The 18,540-nt window shown below is 32.3% G+C and overlaps 1 protein-coding gene across 1 annotated transcript in view; it reads left to right on the top strand.

Annotated features, from left to right (window-relative positions):
* Positions 1-18,540, top strand: part of LOC142342960 (uncharacterized) — a 114,012-nt gene that overhangs the window by 40,988 nt on the left and 54,484 nt on the right. The window contains exons 3-4 of the mRNA XM_075394640.1: positions 14,783-15,060; positions 15,644-15,936. Of these exons, the coding sequence (XP_075250755.1) occupies positions 14,783-15,060; positions 15,644-15,936 (571 nt within the window). The remainder of the gene's footprint in view (positions 1-14,782; positions 15,061-15,643; positions 15,937-18,540) is intronic.

The following is an 18,540-nucleotide window of genomic DNA, read 5'->3' on the forward strand; positions in this document are numbered from 1 at the left end:
TCATCTGTACTATAGATTAAAAACACCTGTTTGTGCAAAAATATACTTTCATCTCAAGAAAAAGGTTTTTAGGTTTCTCTGTTAAAAATCAGCTCTTCTACAGTTCTATCGAAACAAATAGATTTTCTATTAGTTAATTCAAATGGGCCGATTAAATTATATTATTTCTGATACTCCTTTGATAACAGGTATCTCGAATTAAGGAAAAAAATCAGTTTTTTTGTTTAATTTTAATAAAAAATTGAAACATTTTTTTGTCCTTAATTTTGTCAAGCTCCAGTGGAATTTGTCATGCTTGAAAAAAAATTTTTTGATGGTTTTGAGAACTTTTGGAACTTAAAACATTTCAGTTACACCGGTTCTTCCAAAAATTTTTGAAAGACTTTTGCTTCAACAAATGCTAGAACATGTTGAAAAGTATAAAATAATCAACAAAAGTCAATTTGGGTTTCCGAACAGAAAATCTTTGAACGACACAGCTATATCGTTGACAGAATCAGTGAGCAGTTTGTTTGCTAGAAGAAAAAGAAACTATTGTTAGTATATTGTTGGATTTAGCCAAAGCTTTTAACTCAATATCTCACAAAATTTTTCTACAAAAATTAAAAAATATGGATTTAGTACGTTAACCAATTGCAATGCTAGAATTGTTCTTGTCTAACAGAAAACAATGCGTAAAGAACGGCATTGAATAACCGAACTGCATGACAATCAATCACGGAGTACCTCAAGGAACAGTTCTCGGACCTTTAATTTTCATAATGTATGTCAACGATTTCCCAGAAAAAATGAAAAAAAGAGAGGACGTTTTACAGTTTGCAGACGACAGATGCATTTTTTGTCATTCCAAATCTAATGAAAATGTCTTATGTGAAATTAACAGTGTTTTTTAATAATACTGACATTTATATGAGGCAAAAAATGCTAAATTAAACCGAGATAAAACAAAATTTGTGGTTTTTTCGAAAAATGGTGAATCGAAACTTGAACGATTGCATTATAATGGAATTTTCATAGGGCCAAAATTATTTTGTCATTATCTAGGTATAATGATTGTTAACAATCTAAATTTTGACATGCAGCAAAACAAAACATTAACAAAAATGGCAAATGCTATTAGGTCAATTTACTTCTACCATTAAAAGCGAGAATCGGTCTTTTTAAATCACATGTTTTGTCCCATCTCATTTTCAGTGCAATTTTTTTCCAATGGCTTTCGGTTAGGTCACTTCAGAGAGTTAATAGACAAGTAAACTGGGAATAAAGGTTTGCCACGTGCGCAAAACTTTGACAGTGCAAGAGCTTTTCTTTAAAAAAGTTTGTCTTCTTAAATTTTTTGACTTACTCTCACAATATAAAGAAAGCAGTCCAGAAAACGAAAACTTCTCGTTCAGGATTGTTGGAAAGTACGAATGACCAAAAACTCCAGAACTGTTTTTTCCAAAGAATAAGTGCCAATCCAAATGGAGTGACAGGTAACTGATCAGAAATTTTTCTAGGAAGTAGAATAATTTACCAATTGTAATCCGAAAACGAAAAACTAAAAATAAATTTAAGGAAAAGCTAAGCAGCAAAATGGTCAAACTGCAAGAACGTGTTCCAATAGAGTGACAAGTACGAGGCTTTAGGAATTTTTTCTACTGAAGTATAAAGACCAAACTATTCATATATTTAAGAGGCTATTTTAAAACTGTAAATATTTAACCAAACGTTTTTGTTATGTTTATAAGTAATGAAAACCCGAAATTTTCATTCATTTTTGTCCGAATAAAATTAGGAATATAAATAGGTTTGAATGTACAGTAACATAAATATGCAGTTATGTAACATCACTAATGCAGCAAGAAACCAACGATTCTGGTTACTTTTTGAGCTCGGCTCTAAAGTTCAAATATTGTTCAAAAAATGAAAGTTTTTCATTGAAAACATGCAGTATACGTCAATCCAATAATTGAATGTTGTTGCCTAAACGAAAAAATCACTCGACAAATGTATTTTACCAAAAAAAACAATAGTCTATATGACTTTATTCTGTCCTGCGGATTCAACTTAATTGTGCATAAGCAATTGCATGTTTGAACATTGCTGAACTTTAAGTGATCTGTAAGTGATTTGATTCTAGCTGAGCTGAACAAAAAATTAATTCTTTTTGAAGCCATGTTTTTTTCGTAATTCCGCAAGAAAAATAGTATTCTTCGACATTTTTTTCAAAAATCCGAGAAAATATGGACCACCTATTCATTATAAAGTTTTTGGTGTACCACCTTTCGACTTAAAAAGCAAAAATTTACACTGATTGTTTAAGATTTATCTAATTACAATTATTAAAGACATCATCTTTTTATAAGAGAACTTTTTTAAACCAAAACTGCTCAAACTTTCACGTGTACTTCTGAGTCCTTGTTGTAAAATCTTACTTGCTGTATCTGCAAAAAACTACAGGAAAAATTATTTTTGTATTGAAAAATATAAGTGGTTGAAGGAGAAAAATTTTCAGAGAGATTTTAATATTTAATTGTGAATGATCACTTATGACGATGGATAGATATATAGAGGCTCCATCTTGTATACTAGAATAACTTTTGAAACCGTCTCCTAGCTCGTCTATTATTTTCAAATTTAAAAACAGGAGTTGTACAAAAATTGATGTATTGCTTCTAGTAAGCTAGCTATTAGAGTACGAATAGCCGTGCAGCAAATAAATCAGATTATGATAGTTTTTCTTCCATTTAAGGATACAGTAAACAGTTTTGGTGTTTTTGGATCTATTCTGTCGCCTCCCTTTTAGATGGAATGTTTATTAAATCACAAATTGCTTCCGAAATCCCACCAATCGTATACAACAATCCCTTTAATCAGTTTCAATTTAACCACAAGTGGAAAGTCTACGTATCTTCAGACAAACAAGGCCATTAAACGAATATGAAAACCAGAAATTTTATATCCCCACTACTGTAAAAATTAATTGGTAGCATATATGACGCACTATCGCTTCCAAAACTCAATATTACCAAAACAGTCCACGATTTATCCTTACCAACATTCCTGGAAAATATAAAGCACAAAATTTACATAACAGACGTGATCTGCTTTGTGACCTCCGTTTAGACCTCGAAAAGTAAGTTGCGAGAAAAATATTTTTTTTTTGCTTTTAAAGGATAGCCTTTAAGTTAGATACAATTTCTGTGGTTAGTGTATTCTCACTACATTAGGTTTTTCATAATTTTTTTTCTCTAATTCAGTACCTCGCTTGTAACTTGAAAGGCAAATTTTAGGTCTTCAAATAAGTTCTGAGTAGGGACTGTGTTAGGGTATTTGAAGAGACCGTATTATCAACCATTTTGCAGCAAATTTTTCAGGGTGTTTTATTTTCCAAAATTAAATTGAACTGTGGCACGGTTAACTTTAACTTGGTTTAGGATTTTTGACTATTCTTTTGTTAAAATTATATCTATTGGCGGTACAAGTTTTTACTTCATATGCAGTATTTGTATTTTGAAAACCGTGTCTCAAGTCTTCAAATCAGTGCTGATTGCGTAATATTTTAAGATTTTTTAAGAATTTGCCAAGTCTTGCATGAAGATGAATGAAGTTGTCTTGAAACTTAATCAGAGAGGTGTAATTGTGAAGTGACACGGACAGAGCTCTGCTTCAGTACTGTTCTTTAATGTCACTCTTGCTGATCTCAGCGCTGAATATGTCCTTTTCAGCATTGATTGTGAACTGGCGTTCAGTCGGCTTATAAATCAAACAGGTTTATTTTGTGACTATATCTATTTTCCTTAATTCCAGTGGAAAAATCCAAATATAACAATGTCTCCTCATTTCAATTCCAAAACAATAAGATGACCGGATTTAGAGACAGCAGGTCGTTTCAACACAGAATGCGTTATGAACAGTTAACAGGGCTTACCTTTGCAAATCACTTTATCTGCTGGTATAAAATCCCCCTTTTCCCCTTCCCGCCCGTGCTTTTCCCTAAACCATTTACCTCTTCTTTGTTCACGAATTTTCAACCCCCTTTCAGCGGCTTTGTTGTACATGTAGCGCATAATAAAGGACGCTTATTCCGTACATAAGCACGCTTCCCGCAGTGTAGTGTGTATTTTATCTTGTATAATACCGCAATCCAGTAGTTTGTCTGAAGAATTTCATTCACATTTTTTTCACTTTTTCCAACCTTTCAAACTCCCCCGCACCCCTTGTCCTCCCCTTTCCTGAAATACCTGGTATGGTGTGAACAAAATATACACATTGGTTTCTTCTTGCTTCCAATTTATATCTTAGCTTATTTTATGCTCCTGGTTTAAAAAGATGTACAAATTATACTGTTTTTGATTACCGGATAAAAGCTAGACACAATTCTGAGCTTTTGTTATATTTATTTGTATTTCTATCAATTTCTTGTTTTTATAGTGTGCCTGTAAATAGAATTGTACCTATCATTTTTGGCTTTTATTTGCCCAATAAACTTAGTTTATTTTCTGTGTGATAAATAAAAAATAGCGGATAGAGTATCAAATTTTGATACAGGTTTGTTTAATGTTTTCATGATTCATTTCTTTAGAAAAAAATATACTCGCAAAATTGCTTTTTCTGACACCTAAGTACTTCAAAAAATGACATATTGTATATGTTATCTGCTCATAATTTCAAACACTGAGTATAAAATGATGTCGCAACCTATATTGAAGAGATTGCTGCTGAATATACCTAAGTACAGAACACAGAACACATAAAAGCTAAAATGAAAGGAACCAAAAGTTTTCACCAATGTTATTGTTTTTTTTTCTCTCTTTGGACATTAAAAATTATATGGCAGTCAGAAATCTTGTTGATCCAATACTTGAAAAATGATTATATGATCATAAGGCTTTTTATAAACTGAATATATTTTTGCCTTTCTTTTCCTCGAAAGAACGTTGGTTGATAAACTTCATTCATTTTTTAAACTTTATTCAATTAAATTTAATTAATTAATTTTTCAGTATATTATGAAACTGATTATCATGAAAATCATCAGCTAAATGATCATCAAAAAAGTAATTCAATAGAAAACATATGATGTTCCCGTCAGTTGCGGGCAAAAAAACTGGGCAAAGACAGCAGGGAAAAATTTTCGTTTCGTGTCGTAGATCTGTACTGATTAACGCAGAAAAAATGTCATCATTTCTCTACCAACTTTGTTGCTTTAGAGTTGAGAGCTCAGCTGAATATCAAATATTTTATATTGCTAAGAATAGAGAAAAAAGAAAAGAATTGATAGCCCTGTATTTCGAAACAATTTTTGTCAAAGATATCTTTTTGTTCCACCCCACTTGTGGGGGGAGGAACTATACACTCAAATGGATTTTTTTTGTTCAGTCAATTTTGGCCGATCGATATATTCATCGCAGAGAAATGTGAGCGTTATCATTAAAAAGCTGTTCCAGCGTAGAATTCAAAATTAAAAAGATTTATTTGATTTTCGTTTTTTTTTCGAGGAGTTATTGAGGATTGAAGTTTTGTGTGAACACGGGGTATTTGTTCACTTTTAGTGTGATTTTTCTTCAAATTAAGATATTTTCTATAAAAATGGTGTTTCAAACTCAAATTTCTTGCCAAAAAATGAAGCAATTTCGTGTTCCTAATAGACTAAAGGAGATAAAAAAGACCAGTTCTGGTCTCATATGGAGCTTCAATATCAAAAAATTCGAAATCTGTTTGAGAGCTCTTTTTTTATAAAACTTTTCTGCTTTTTTTGCTTTTTTAAGTCACCTAGAGACAAGTCACTTTTCATATCGAGGTTCCGTTAATGACTAAACTCCATTACATTTAAATGAAGCCAAGTGAACAAAAAAATAGTTTTCAAGGAATTGCTCATGTGTTTTTTAAATTCGACTCTCTCTTTTTTCTCTCTTTGGACATTAAAAATTTTATGCCAGTCAGAAATCTTGTTGATCCAATACTTGAAAAATGATTATTTGATCATAAGGCTTTTTATAAACTGAATATATTTTTGCCTTTCTTTTCCTCGAAAGAACGTTGGTTGATAAACTTCATTCATTTTTTAAACTTTATTCAATTAAATTTAATTAAATAATTTTTCAGTATATTATTGAACTGATTAGCATGAAAATCATCAGCTAATTGATCATTAAAAAATTACTTCAATAGAAAACATATGATGGTCTCGTCAGTTGCGGGCAAAAAAACTGGGCAAAGACAGCAGGGAAAAATTTTCGTTTTGTGTCGTAGATCTGTACTGATTAACGAAGAAAAAATGTCATCATTTCTCTACCAACTTTGTTGCTTTAGAGTTGAGAGCTCAGCTGAAAATCAAATATTTTATATTGCTAAGAAAAAAGAAAAAGGAGGAGAATTGATAGCCCTGTATCTCGAAACAATATTTGTCAAAGATATCTTTTTGTTCCAACCTCACTTGTGGGGGGAGCAACTATATACTCCAATCGATTTTTTGGTTCAGTCAATTTTGGCCGATCGATATATTCATTGCAGAGAAATGTGAGTAGTATCATTAAAAAACTGGTCCAGCGTAGAATTCAAAATTAAAAAGATTTTTTTGATTTTCGTTTTTTTCGAGGAGTTATCGAGGATCGAAGTTTTGTGTGAACACTGGGTATTTGTTCACTTTTAGTCTGATTTTTGTTCAAATTAAGATATTTTCTATAAAAATGGTATTTCAAACTCAAATTTCTTGCCAAAAAAATGAACCAGTTTCGTGTTCCTAATAGACTAATGGCGATCAAAAAAGACTGGTTCTGGTCTCATATGGAGCTTCAATATCAAAAAATTCGAAATCTGTTTGAGAGCTCTTTTTTTGTAAAACTTTTCTGCTTTTTTTGCTTTTTTAAGTCACCTACAGACAAGTCACTTTTCCTATCGAGGTTCTGTTAATGACTAAACTCCATTACGGTCAAAAGAAACCCAGTGAACAAAAAAAATCGTTTTGAAGGAATTGCTCATGTTTTTTTTAAATTCGACTCACTCTTTTTTCTCTCTTTGGACATTAAAAATTATATGCCAGTCAGAAATCTTGTTGATCCAATACTTGAAAAATGATTATTTGATCATAAGGTTTTTTATAAACTGAATATATTTTTGCCTTTCTTTTTCTCAAATGAACGTTGGCTGATAAACTTCATTCATTTTTTAAACTTAATTAATTAATTTTTCAATATATTATTAAACCGATTATCATGAAAATCATCAGCTAATTGATCATTAAAAAATTACTTCAATAGAAAACATATGATTTTTTCGTCAGTTGCGGGCAAAAAAACTGGGCAAAGACAACAGGAAAAAATGTCGTTTCGTGTCGTAGATCTGTACTGATTAACGAAGAAAAAATGTCATCATTTCTCTACCAACCTTGTTGCTTTAGAGTTGAGAGCTCAGCTGAAAATCAAACATTTTATATTGCTAAGAAAAAAGAAAAAGGAGGAGAATTGATAGCCCTGTATTTCGAAACAATTTTTGTCAAAGATATCTTTTTGTTCCACCCCACTTGTGGGGGAGGAACTATACACTCAAATGGATTTTTTTTGTTCAGTCAATATTGGCCGATCAATATATTCATCGCAGAGAAATGTGAGTGGTATCATTAAAAAGCTGTTCCAGCGTAGAATTCAAAATTAGAAAGATTATTTGATTTTTGTTTTTTTTTTGAATAGTTATCGAGGATAGAAATTTTGTGTGAACACAGGGTATTTGTTCACTTTTAGTCTGATTTTTGTTCAAATTAAGATATTTTCTATAAAAATGGTATTTCAACTTCAAATTTCTTGCCAAAAAATGAACCAGTTTCGTGTTCCTAATATACTAATGGCGATAAAAAAGACTGGTTCTGGTCTCATATGGAGCTTCAATATCAAAAAATTCGAAATCTGTTTGAGAGCTCTTTTTTTATAAAACTTTTCTGCTTTTTTTGCTTTTTTAAGTCACCTACAGACAAGTCACTTTTCCTATCGAGGTTCTGTTAATGACTAAACTCCATTACGGTCAAAAGAAACCCAGTGAACAAAAAAAATCGTTTTGAAGGAATTGCTCATGTTTTTTTTTAAATTTGACTCACTCTTTTTTCTCTCTTTGGACATTAAAAATTATATGCCAGTCAGAAATCTTGTTGATCCAATACTTGAAACATGATTATATGATCATAAGGCTTTTTATAAACTGAATATATTTTTGCCTTTATTTTTCTCAAATGAACGTTGGCTGATAAACTTCATTAATTTTTTAAACTTAATTAATTAAGTTTTCAATATATTGTTAAACTGATTATCATGAAAATCATCAGCTAATTGATCAATAAAAAATTACTTCAATAGAAAACATATGATTTTCTCGTCAGTTGCGGGCAAAAAAACTGGGCAAAGACAGCAGGAAAAAATGTCGTTTCGTGTCGTAGATCTGTACTGATTAACGAAGAAAAAATGTCATCATTTCTCTACCAACCTTGTTGCTTTAGAGTTGAGAGCTCAGCTGAAAATCAAACATTTTATATTGCTAAGAAAAAAGAAAAAGGAGGAGAATTGATAGCCCTGTATCTCGAAACAATATTTGTCAAAGATATCTTTTTGTTCCGACCTCACTTGTGGGGGGAGCAACTATATACTCAAATCGATTTTTTGGTTCAGTCAATTTTGGCCGATCGATATATTCATTGCAGAGAAATGTGAGTAGTATCATTAAAAAACTGGTCCAGCGTAGATTTCAAAATTAGAAAGATTTTTTGATTTTCGTTTTTTTTGTATAGTTATCGAGGATAGAAATTTTGTGTGAGCACATGGTATTTGTTCACTTTTAGTCTGATTTTTGTTCAAATTAAGATATTTTCTATAAAAATGGTATTTCAAACTCAAATTTCTTGCCAAAAAATGAACCAGTTTCGTGTTCCTAATAGACTAATGGCGATCAAAAAAGACTGGTTCTGGTCTCATATGGAGCTTCAATATCAAAAAATTCGAAATCTGTTTGAGAGCTCTTTTTTTGTAAAACTTTTCTGCTTTTTTTGCTTTTTTAAGTCACCTACAGACAAGTCACTTTTCCTATCGAGGTTCTGTTAATGACTAAACTCCATTACGGTCAAAAGAAACCCAGTGAACAAAAAAAATCGTTTTGAAGGAATTGCTCATGTTTTTTTTTTAAATTCGACTCACTCTTTTTTCTCTCTTTGGACATTAAAAATTATATGCCAGTCAGAAGTCTTTTTGATCCAATACTTGAAACATGATTATATGATCATAAGGCTTTTTATAAACTGAATATATTTTTGCCTTTATTTTTCTCAAATGAACGTTGGCTGATAAACTTCATTAATTTTTTAAACTTAATTAATTAATTTTTCAATATATTATTAAACTGATTATCATGAAAATCATCAGCTAATTGATCAATAAAAAATTGCTTCAATAGCAAAACATATGATTTTCTCGTCAGTTGCGGGCAAAAAAACTGGGCAAAGACAGCAGGAAAAAATGTCGTTTCGTGTCGTAGATCTGTACTGATTAACGAAGAAAAAATGTCATCATTTCTCTACCAACCTTGTTGCTTTAGAGTTGAGAGCTCAGCTGAAAATCAAACATTTTATATTGCTAAGAAAAAAGAAAAAGGAGGAGAATTGATAGCCCTGTATCTCGAAACAATATTTGTCAAAGATATCTTTTTGTTCCAACCTCACTTGTGGGGGGAGCAACTATATACTCCAATCGATTTTTTGGTTCAGTCAATTTTGGCCGATCGATATATTCATTGCAGAGAAATGTGAGTAGTATCATTAAAAAACTGGTCCAGCGTAGATTTCAAAATTAGAAAGATTTTTTGATTTTCGTTTTTTTTGTATAGTTATCGAGGATAGAAATTTTGTGTGAGCACATGGTATTTGTTCACTTTTAGTCTGATTTTTGTTCAAATTAAGATATTTTCTATAAAAATGGTATTTCAAATTCAAATTTCTTGCCAAAAAATGAACCAGTTTTGTGTTCCTAATAGACTAAAGGCGATAAAAAAAACTAGTTCTGGTCTCATATGGAGCTTCAATATCAAAAAATTCGAAATCTGTTTGAGAGCTCTTTTTTTTATAAAACTTTTCTGCTTTTTTTGCTTTTTTAAGTCACCTAGAGACAAGTCACTTTTCATATCGAGGTTCCGTTAATGACTAAACTCTTTAACGGTCAAATGAAGCCCAGTGAACAAAAAAATCGTTTTCAAGGAATTGCTCATGTTTTTTTTTAAATTCGACTCTGAGTTTTCGTAATTTTAAATGAAATTTAGAATTCCCTTTTCAGGTGTTACCAATTTTTTGGAGTCCTATGGAAAGGACTCTATGACTAAGAGTGCAAAATTTGCCGCAATGAGATTTAAGTGAGCATATCTAGTGCATTGAATGGTCAGCTAATGACTGTTAACTCTTTAAAAAAAATTGTTGAAAATTTTTTAGAACATTAATCAATCACAAACTTATTATCGTGAACTGTAAGTCAGTCTCTGTCATGACAGCACCCTCTTCTGTCCTTATGTAATCAAATTTGATCTAGCTGGCGGTTTTATCTTCTTACTTTTAGTAATACAACTTCAATGAAACAAGATTTCAAAAAGTTTAAAATTTTTTTTTGGTGTTTCCGTATTATTGGTTACCTTTGAAATCTTATCACATTATCCGAAGATTGACAGCTCCTATTGGCTTCAAGACCACAATTTGTGGATCACAAAAAAATTTTTTCAGAGAAATGCTTATGATTTCAAATGGCTTCGACCTTTTCTTCTTGCACTTCTCTACTGAATTTTTGAATTTTTCCTGTTTTTGTTGTTATTTTCATAGTCATAAGACTTGTTGTGATGACTTATTGATCACCCTTGACAAACATCTTCGTTCTCTTTTTGAAGCATAATTGAGCGTAATTATTGACTTCCGTTGACATTTATTGAATTTAGTGGCTGTTAAATATTTAAAAATAATTTATCGAAATTTTTTATGAATATTAACCAATCTTAAAATTTTTGTGAACTGTTAGTCCGTCTCAGTATTGACAGAACCCACTTGCTTTCTACTGAAACTCATATAAATTTCGCTAACGGTTTTATATTTTAACTATTGGTTATATTACTTCAATAACACAAGAATTCAAAATTTAAAAAAAATGGACATTTTCGCATTATTGGTTACTTTTGAACTCTTATCACATTATCGAAATATTATACACATTATCAAAAAATTATTCTAATCCAATTGGCTTAGAGAACACGTTCAGTGGATCAGAGATAAAGTTTCCAGAGAAAAGCTAATGGTTTGAATGGCTTCGAAATTTTCTTCTCGCACTTTTCTAGTAAATTTTTGTTTTCGCCTGATTGTGTTGTTGTTTTCATAGTCTTAAGACTTATTGTGATCTCTTATTGATTATCAATGCATGACAAATATCTTTTTTTGCCATCGTGTTTTTTCTGCGCGTAGTTATTGACCTCCGTTAAAAGAAATTATTGGCTGTTAAGACCTTAGAAAAAGTTTTTCGAAATTTTTTTGAAGATTAACCGTTCCTAGTTTTTTTTCGTGCACTGTTAGTACTTCTTAGTAATTAAAGGACCCCTTTTTATTTGTAGTGCAGCTAAATTTTTTTCTGGTTAGGGTTTTCATCTTCTAACTATTAGTTTTAAGGCTTCAATGCTACGAGTTTTCATATATTTTTTAAAAAAATTTTCGAGTACTTTTTCTCATTTTTGGATCTATTTGAAATCTTATCACATTATCTTATTACTGATAGTCCCATTGGTTAAGGGAAGAAATTTAACGCATCATAGATAAAGTTTTCAGAGAAGAGCTTATAATTTAAATGGCTTCGACACTTTCCTCTGGCACTCTTTCACTGAGTTTTGGGTTTTTGACTACTTTTGTTGTTGTTTTCATAGTCTTAAGACTTATTGTGGTCTCCTATTGATTATCTATGCATGACAAACATCTTTTCCTTGCCATTTTGTTATTTATGAGCGTTGTTACTGACCTCCGTCAAAAGCTTTTTGAGGTTAATGGCTGTTAAGAATTTAAAAATAGTTTTTCAAAATTTTTTGTGATCCTTAACCAACCCTAAACTCTTATTTCGTGAACTGCCGTCAATCTTAGTACTTTGGGGATCCTTTTTTTTCTAATGCAGCCAAAAATAACGTGGTTAGCGGTTTTATCTTCTACCTATTAGTTTTAAAACTTCAATACCACTAGTTTTCATTTTTTTAAAAAAAATTTTGGGGTACTTTTTCTTATTTTTGGATCTATTTGAAATCTTATCGTATTATCCTAAAACTAATAGTTCCCATTGGTATAGGGAAGAGGTTCAACGGATCACATATAAAAATTTCAGAGAGGAACTTATGATTTAAATTGCTTCGACACTTTCTTCTGGCACTTTTCTACTGAATTTTTGGTCTTTGCCTGTCTTTGTTGTTGTTTTCATCTTCAGTAACTTGTTGTCAGGTCTTATCAACAAAATATGAGTAACCAACAAACTTGTTGTCCCATGGAGGCGTAATTTAGCATATTTAGTGGCTTCTGTTGAAAATTAATGAAATTAATGGCGTTGATACAATGAGTTTTCTCAAAAATTTCGTGGTTCTGTATTTGTTCACATTTGATTTTATTGAAACTATATTGATAAAAAAGAGGAACCCCATTGCTGTTAAGAAAATAATTGAATCTAGAAAAGTTTTTAGTGAAAAGTTCATTTTTTAATGCCTTCGACACTTTTCTCGCTCAATTTTTTTCTTGAAATTGCTGTTTTTGCCTGTTTTTGTTCTTTTGTTAGCCAAAAATTGCAGACAAGTCTCTTAGGCTTGTAATTGAGGATTGAAATAGTGATGTTATTCGAATCAATTAGTCAGTTTATAGCCTTTAGTCTTAAAGTTTATGATATAATTTTTCAAACACTTTTCAAACTTTTCAATTTTAGTTGTTCTTTTCGTCAAATTGTAACTTATTTTCATCAATGAGATGTCACATCCAATTTCTTGTTTTCCGAAAATTAACATAGCTACTGATATTATTTCTCATCGATGCTTTGTTTGTTGGACAATATGCGTTTTTTTAAACGTTTTTTGAGTGGTGTTTTTTTGCGTTTCTTTTTCTCTTCTTTCAGAACAATCGCGTAGTAACAGATCCCAATGGTTTACAAATATGGCCCAAAGAAACTTATTTAATCTCTCATTATAATTCCTGCAGCTTAATTAGTAGAAATAAGAATTGAGTTAAAAATACATAATATTCAGATAATAAGGCATGGCATTATGTAATTCAATTATTAGATAGGTTGTGTAACGATTGTTTTAAACTCAAACATCTATTTTTGTTATTATTTCATTTGGTTGACAAGTAAGTCAAAAATGTAGATGAGCTCGGGTCGGAACATCAATTGCAAAAGTACGTTAACGAGCCGCCTCGTTGTAATCTGAACACATGTGTTGGGGGTTATTAATCAGTAAAAGTTCTTTACGCACTTTTTCTATTGTTTTTGATGATTTTTGTCGTATATTTCATATATTGAAAGTCTTTCCAAATTGAAATTGGTTTTTTTCGGTTTTTAAAATAATATTGCAGCTGACCGTTGAATTTCCGATAAGTTTTGAAAAAAAATGTTAAGTTTCCTTGAAACTTCACATCTTGCTTATTTTCATTAACGAGTTTTTATTATAAATCTGAAAAAATTGCGCCGTAGCTTTATTGGTAAGCGTTTATTGATTGTCATATTCATCTGCAGAAGACAAAAAAATTGATTTTTGGCCTTCAGTGCGGAACCTTTTTGTTAAAATTTTAATCAAATCCACAGGAAAAAAAACAGTACTCTTTGAATTTATACGCAAAATGTGGAAATGTCAGTAAAAAAGAAGTGCAACAAACGTTTTGGTAGTGAGTAGAGCTTACGGTTAATATATTACTCATTGTTCATTACCTTCATAAAGTAGGAGCATAACTAGGGTTAAATCCAAAAGAGACCGTTTCCCTCGAGACCGAAAATTTTAATCATAACTAAAGGATATAGTTGACTTATCTTGCTCAACTTGCTTATATAGCAGGAACTGACTTTGCTCAAACACATAACTGAGTGTTCGGCTCGATGATAAGAAACCAGTTTTTCAAATTTTTGAGTATCATGTCATTTGACGGCTTATGTAGCTAATTTGCAAACAAATACGTGATAAGAGAAAACAAACAACCAAAATACTAAATACAAGAGGATAAAAAAAAGAAAAAGTGCGAGCAAAAAGCAAAACTCTTGAATGAACAAAAGCGCCATGAAGAATGCTTTTAATTCCACTGATACTTGTATTTCGCTAATAAATGTGAGAGTTAGCAAAAAAGCACTGCATACTTCCGGCATTTTGAAACTTTGAAACTTGCATATTTAAACTGTTTTAATTAAGGTTACGTGACCTCGAAATTCGACGTATAGGTTACGTGACTCTGCTTGAAGTAACCGACAACTTCTGGAGTTCATGGAGAACGGCTTAGCAGTTCGAGATGTAAGCCCAGAACTTGGAAGTGACTTCTGCAGAGGTAACCTTGCTGAAAACACGCAACTTGCACGTTTTAAGAAGACAAAATTTCTGTCAAATTGTGGCTATTCATATTGGGACTTCTGGCAATTTGACCTCTGACGCTGTAGCATTTTCGGCAGTTTATAACATGCAAGTGCGTGTGTTAACTTACATATCGAACCTCTTCACTGTTCTCGAGAACTGGTTGAGACATTAGATCAACTTTCCTGATTTTAGTTAGTTTAAAAGTGTGTCTTAACTTTAGAACACCCAGGTCACCCTCAGGCGACAGCACAGAGTTTCAACCAATCAATTCTGTCCAACTCCAGTCCCATAATGCCATCTTTATCCTCCACAGTCATGACCCCTGGAGTGGGGGGAGTCCACGCCCAACATCACAACCAGGCCGTCCTTATGAACCAACAGATAAACAACTTGAGTGCTGGAACAAGCGGGGAGGTGTGCTGGGACCAGGCCACTACTCTAACTGGTACCAGTGGGGGGACGAGTTCCCTTGAGAACGGGTTCAGTGGTAATAACCAGGTACGGTTTATTAACTGTAATTTTTGGCTAGGACAGTTCTCAGAACTGCTTACTGCCTCTCCAGCTGAAAACATTTTTTTTTCATAACCATTTATGAACAAACGAATTGATGCGCTTTTTGCATTAATAATATTATACTTGGCCCGATAAGCGGTCGATAAAACTATTGAAAATGATACAAGCCATCACAAAGATGTAACCATATCCATTATAGATGCCACATTCTAATAATTTGCAGATGTATATGACATTTAGATATTTTATTTTAGAATTCATTAGATAGTTGAGTTATTTAATATTTTTTTTCATACACATCTGTATATTGAGTTTAATAGACTAATTCTTTCGACTTTCTTTTTGAATAGTGTCATTTGGCGTTGGGCCTCGTTTCAATACAATAATAACTCTATCCTTCAAAAAGCAGACATCTATTATCAACTTTTAAATTATATATAATAGATTGGGGCGGGGGGGGGCTGTCTTTCCTAGTAGTTATCTACTTATAAAAAATTTGACAAGCTGAAATTCTATTTCGCAAGATTACGTATGGCTCATAACGAAGAAAAATTATTATACTTTGTAGGACCCCTCCAGCTTCTACCAAGGAGGTCTATCCGGGGGTGCCTTTGGTGGTCGTGGAACTGCAGGGTACAACACTGGCAGGGGGTACGGGGGCTTTGCACCACCCTACAGCGGAGGAGGGGTCGGGTTCCCTATTGGAGGTGGAAGTGGGGGTGGGGGCAACAAGCGAGGGGGCGACAAGAACGGCACGGGAGCCCAAGTGGGCGCTGGAGGGGGAGGGGGTGCGGGGGAGGAGTTCTACATTGATACCAACTTCTCAAATGATGACGATGGCAGGGTTCCACTACTTGACAGGTTTGAAATTCATCCACGCGTAGCATTGGGATTGTTATCATTAGATATTATTTAGTTATTCACTTCAATTTTGATTTCTGGTGACTTTTGGAATAAAAATTTCTGCATTTGGAGAACTATTACTGTAGCAGAAAAAGTTGACTGCCCGAAATCTGTCGGATTATTTTGTAGTAGAGTTCTTCTACTATTAATTATTGAAGTGTTATGGTTTAGGACTGAAAAAAACTATTTTGTTTGAAAGTAGGTTGACATTTTACAGACATTGCTCAATAGCCTGGTGTTTTCCAATCATGAATAGAGGTTATATATTTCCAGGAAAACTCTCCATTATCAAGCAATGCAGGATCAGATTATGCCAATTGGTTACCACACATGCGGTATCTGAATTTTCAGTCGAAAAAAAATTAGTCACCTACTTTTTCTGTGTTTTACAGTAATATATATTGCCGATTCTTGCTGTTGATTTAATTAGGAAAAAACGCAAACTGTTTAAAGTCTATCGACAACAGGTGAGGAATAACAAAAATTTTCAGGGCAAAAATGGGCAAATGATGGAAAGCATGATGTCAAACCACTTCAAGGCTTTTATCTGTTGGGATTTTAAGATTCGCTTATCCAAGAACAACATTTTGGCGGAGAACCATAAACGTAATATCCAACGTGATATTCAACAACTTCAAGGGGAAATACTTTCAAATATGTTGGTCACGTTTTACCAAGCTCTAACCATAAGAACTACAATTCCGAGCGTTATCTACTGCTAACAGACACTAAACTGGTCTCCAAAAATAAACGCATTGAAAACCAGTTATGTAGCAGAAACATTTAATAGAAAAATTCATATACTTGTTTCGTCTAAATAAAAACATGGATATAATTTTTACATCTAATTAACCGAATGAACACACTGGTTGCCTGGTAGTTGAATTAATAGATATACTGGAGAACATTGCTCCAATTATCAGATTGCGGAAAAATCAAATAAACTGAATAGAGCATAATTTAGGAAAATGAAAGTGAGATATATTACAATAGCAACCCATCTCAGTTCACCTATCGAAAAAAGCAGAAATAAATTATGCATAGCCAGGAATCTTCTAAAAAATAAATCATATTTTACGACCTGGTTTTTTTTCGAAAAAGCTCTCAGAGTTTAATTTAAAGAATACAAGAATTTTACAAGAGTGCATCGAGAGTGAAAATGTTTAACGAAAATGAGTTCAACAATTTTCTCAATTGCCGGTAAAAATTTTTCAAGAAATTCTGATCATGCTAAATTTTTTTCTAATCAAATTAAATAAACAACACAATGGCACTCGAAAATTGTTCACTGCAGTAGGTCATAAAGTAGGTCATTAGAATTTTGAAAAATACATTTAATACAGTTAATACATTGAGTGATACAAATTCACAAATCAGGCGATGGACGAGACCGCAAGAATTACACTTCTCATAGTCTTCTCAATTCTATTAATAATTTTTTGAGAACCGCTCTCTAATCGCATCCCGTCATTTTGCACAAAAATACCATTATCTCGCCGGTAAATTTTGGTTTTCAACCCAAATAATCCTGTATTTGAGAACGAATAAGATTCCAAGAATTTCTGCGGAAGGTTTTGGAAAAGACAGAAATTTTTCAGCAAAAATGGCAAGACCGCGGTTCTGCGAAAAAATTTAGGAGCTAAGTGAGCGTACATATTTCGTACAATTAAATGAGCGGAAATTAGCTGATGAACAAATCATGGTCTGTACCACAGTGTTCAGTGCTAGACCCTAAAATATTCTTATTCTGCTTAACTGATCTTTCAAACAAATTTTCTCTCTTATTTTGCTGATAATACTACTCTATATGAATTGGCAGCTTAGCAAAAAATTATTACTTTAAATCACTTGAAAAAGACATCGTTAAAGCTGCTAATTGGTTTCTGAGATTGAGTTACCAATAAACAATGAAACGTGTTTCCCAAATGTTTTTTCCCTACAAATTTTGCTACTTAGTTCCTTCTAGAAAGTTTATAAACCAAAAAAGGCTCTTCTTTCTGATGATCAATCGCTCCATCTTCATGATTCAAATCCAAAGTTGTTTATAGAACACGGTGCAATAATCTATAGAAACACAGCAAAACATTTGGCAGAGTATTAAAAATTACAGAGGAAAATTATAAGAGCTAATTTCTTTTTCAAAAAATTGAGTTCATAACAACAGTCAAGACTGACAACCAGACTGATACAATTTTGAGTGATGTCTTTTTCAGAAATTTCTGTTCACAAAATTGTTTGATCAACACAGCAATGAACCGCCGAAAAACTTATCTGACTTAGATCGAGTTCAAGTGAGGGACCTTCGCTGCAAAACAAAAAGTTTTATGCCGATTGTAACGTGGCAAGATGCTGAAACTTGCATTCTGGTGGAGCTTAAACATTGCACACAGCTTGCAAAAAATCTAAGACCAGATAATTAAAAAAACGAAAATTTTGAGATGTCAAAAAATGTTCTCTTAATTTCAACTAAACTAAATTTTTCGATAAAAACTTTCATAATCTAGTCTTCAAGCAGACCACCAATGCAATGCAGTCCACTTATTTTGCCTGGTTATGATGGAC

The sequence above is a fragment of the Convolutriloba macropyga genome, chromosome 7 (genome assembly GCF_964194025.1).
Source record: "Convolutriloba macropyga chromosome 7, txConMacr16.3, whole genome shotgun sequence".
Lineage (NCBI taxonomy): Eukaryota > Metazoa > Xenacoelomorpha > Acoela > Convolutidae > Convolutriloba > Convolutriloba macropyga.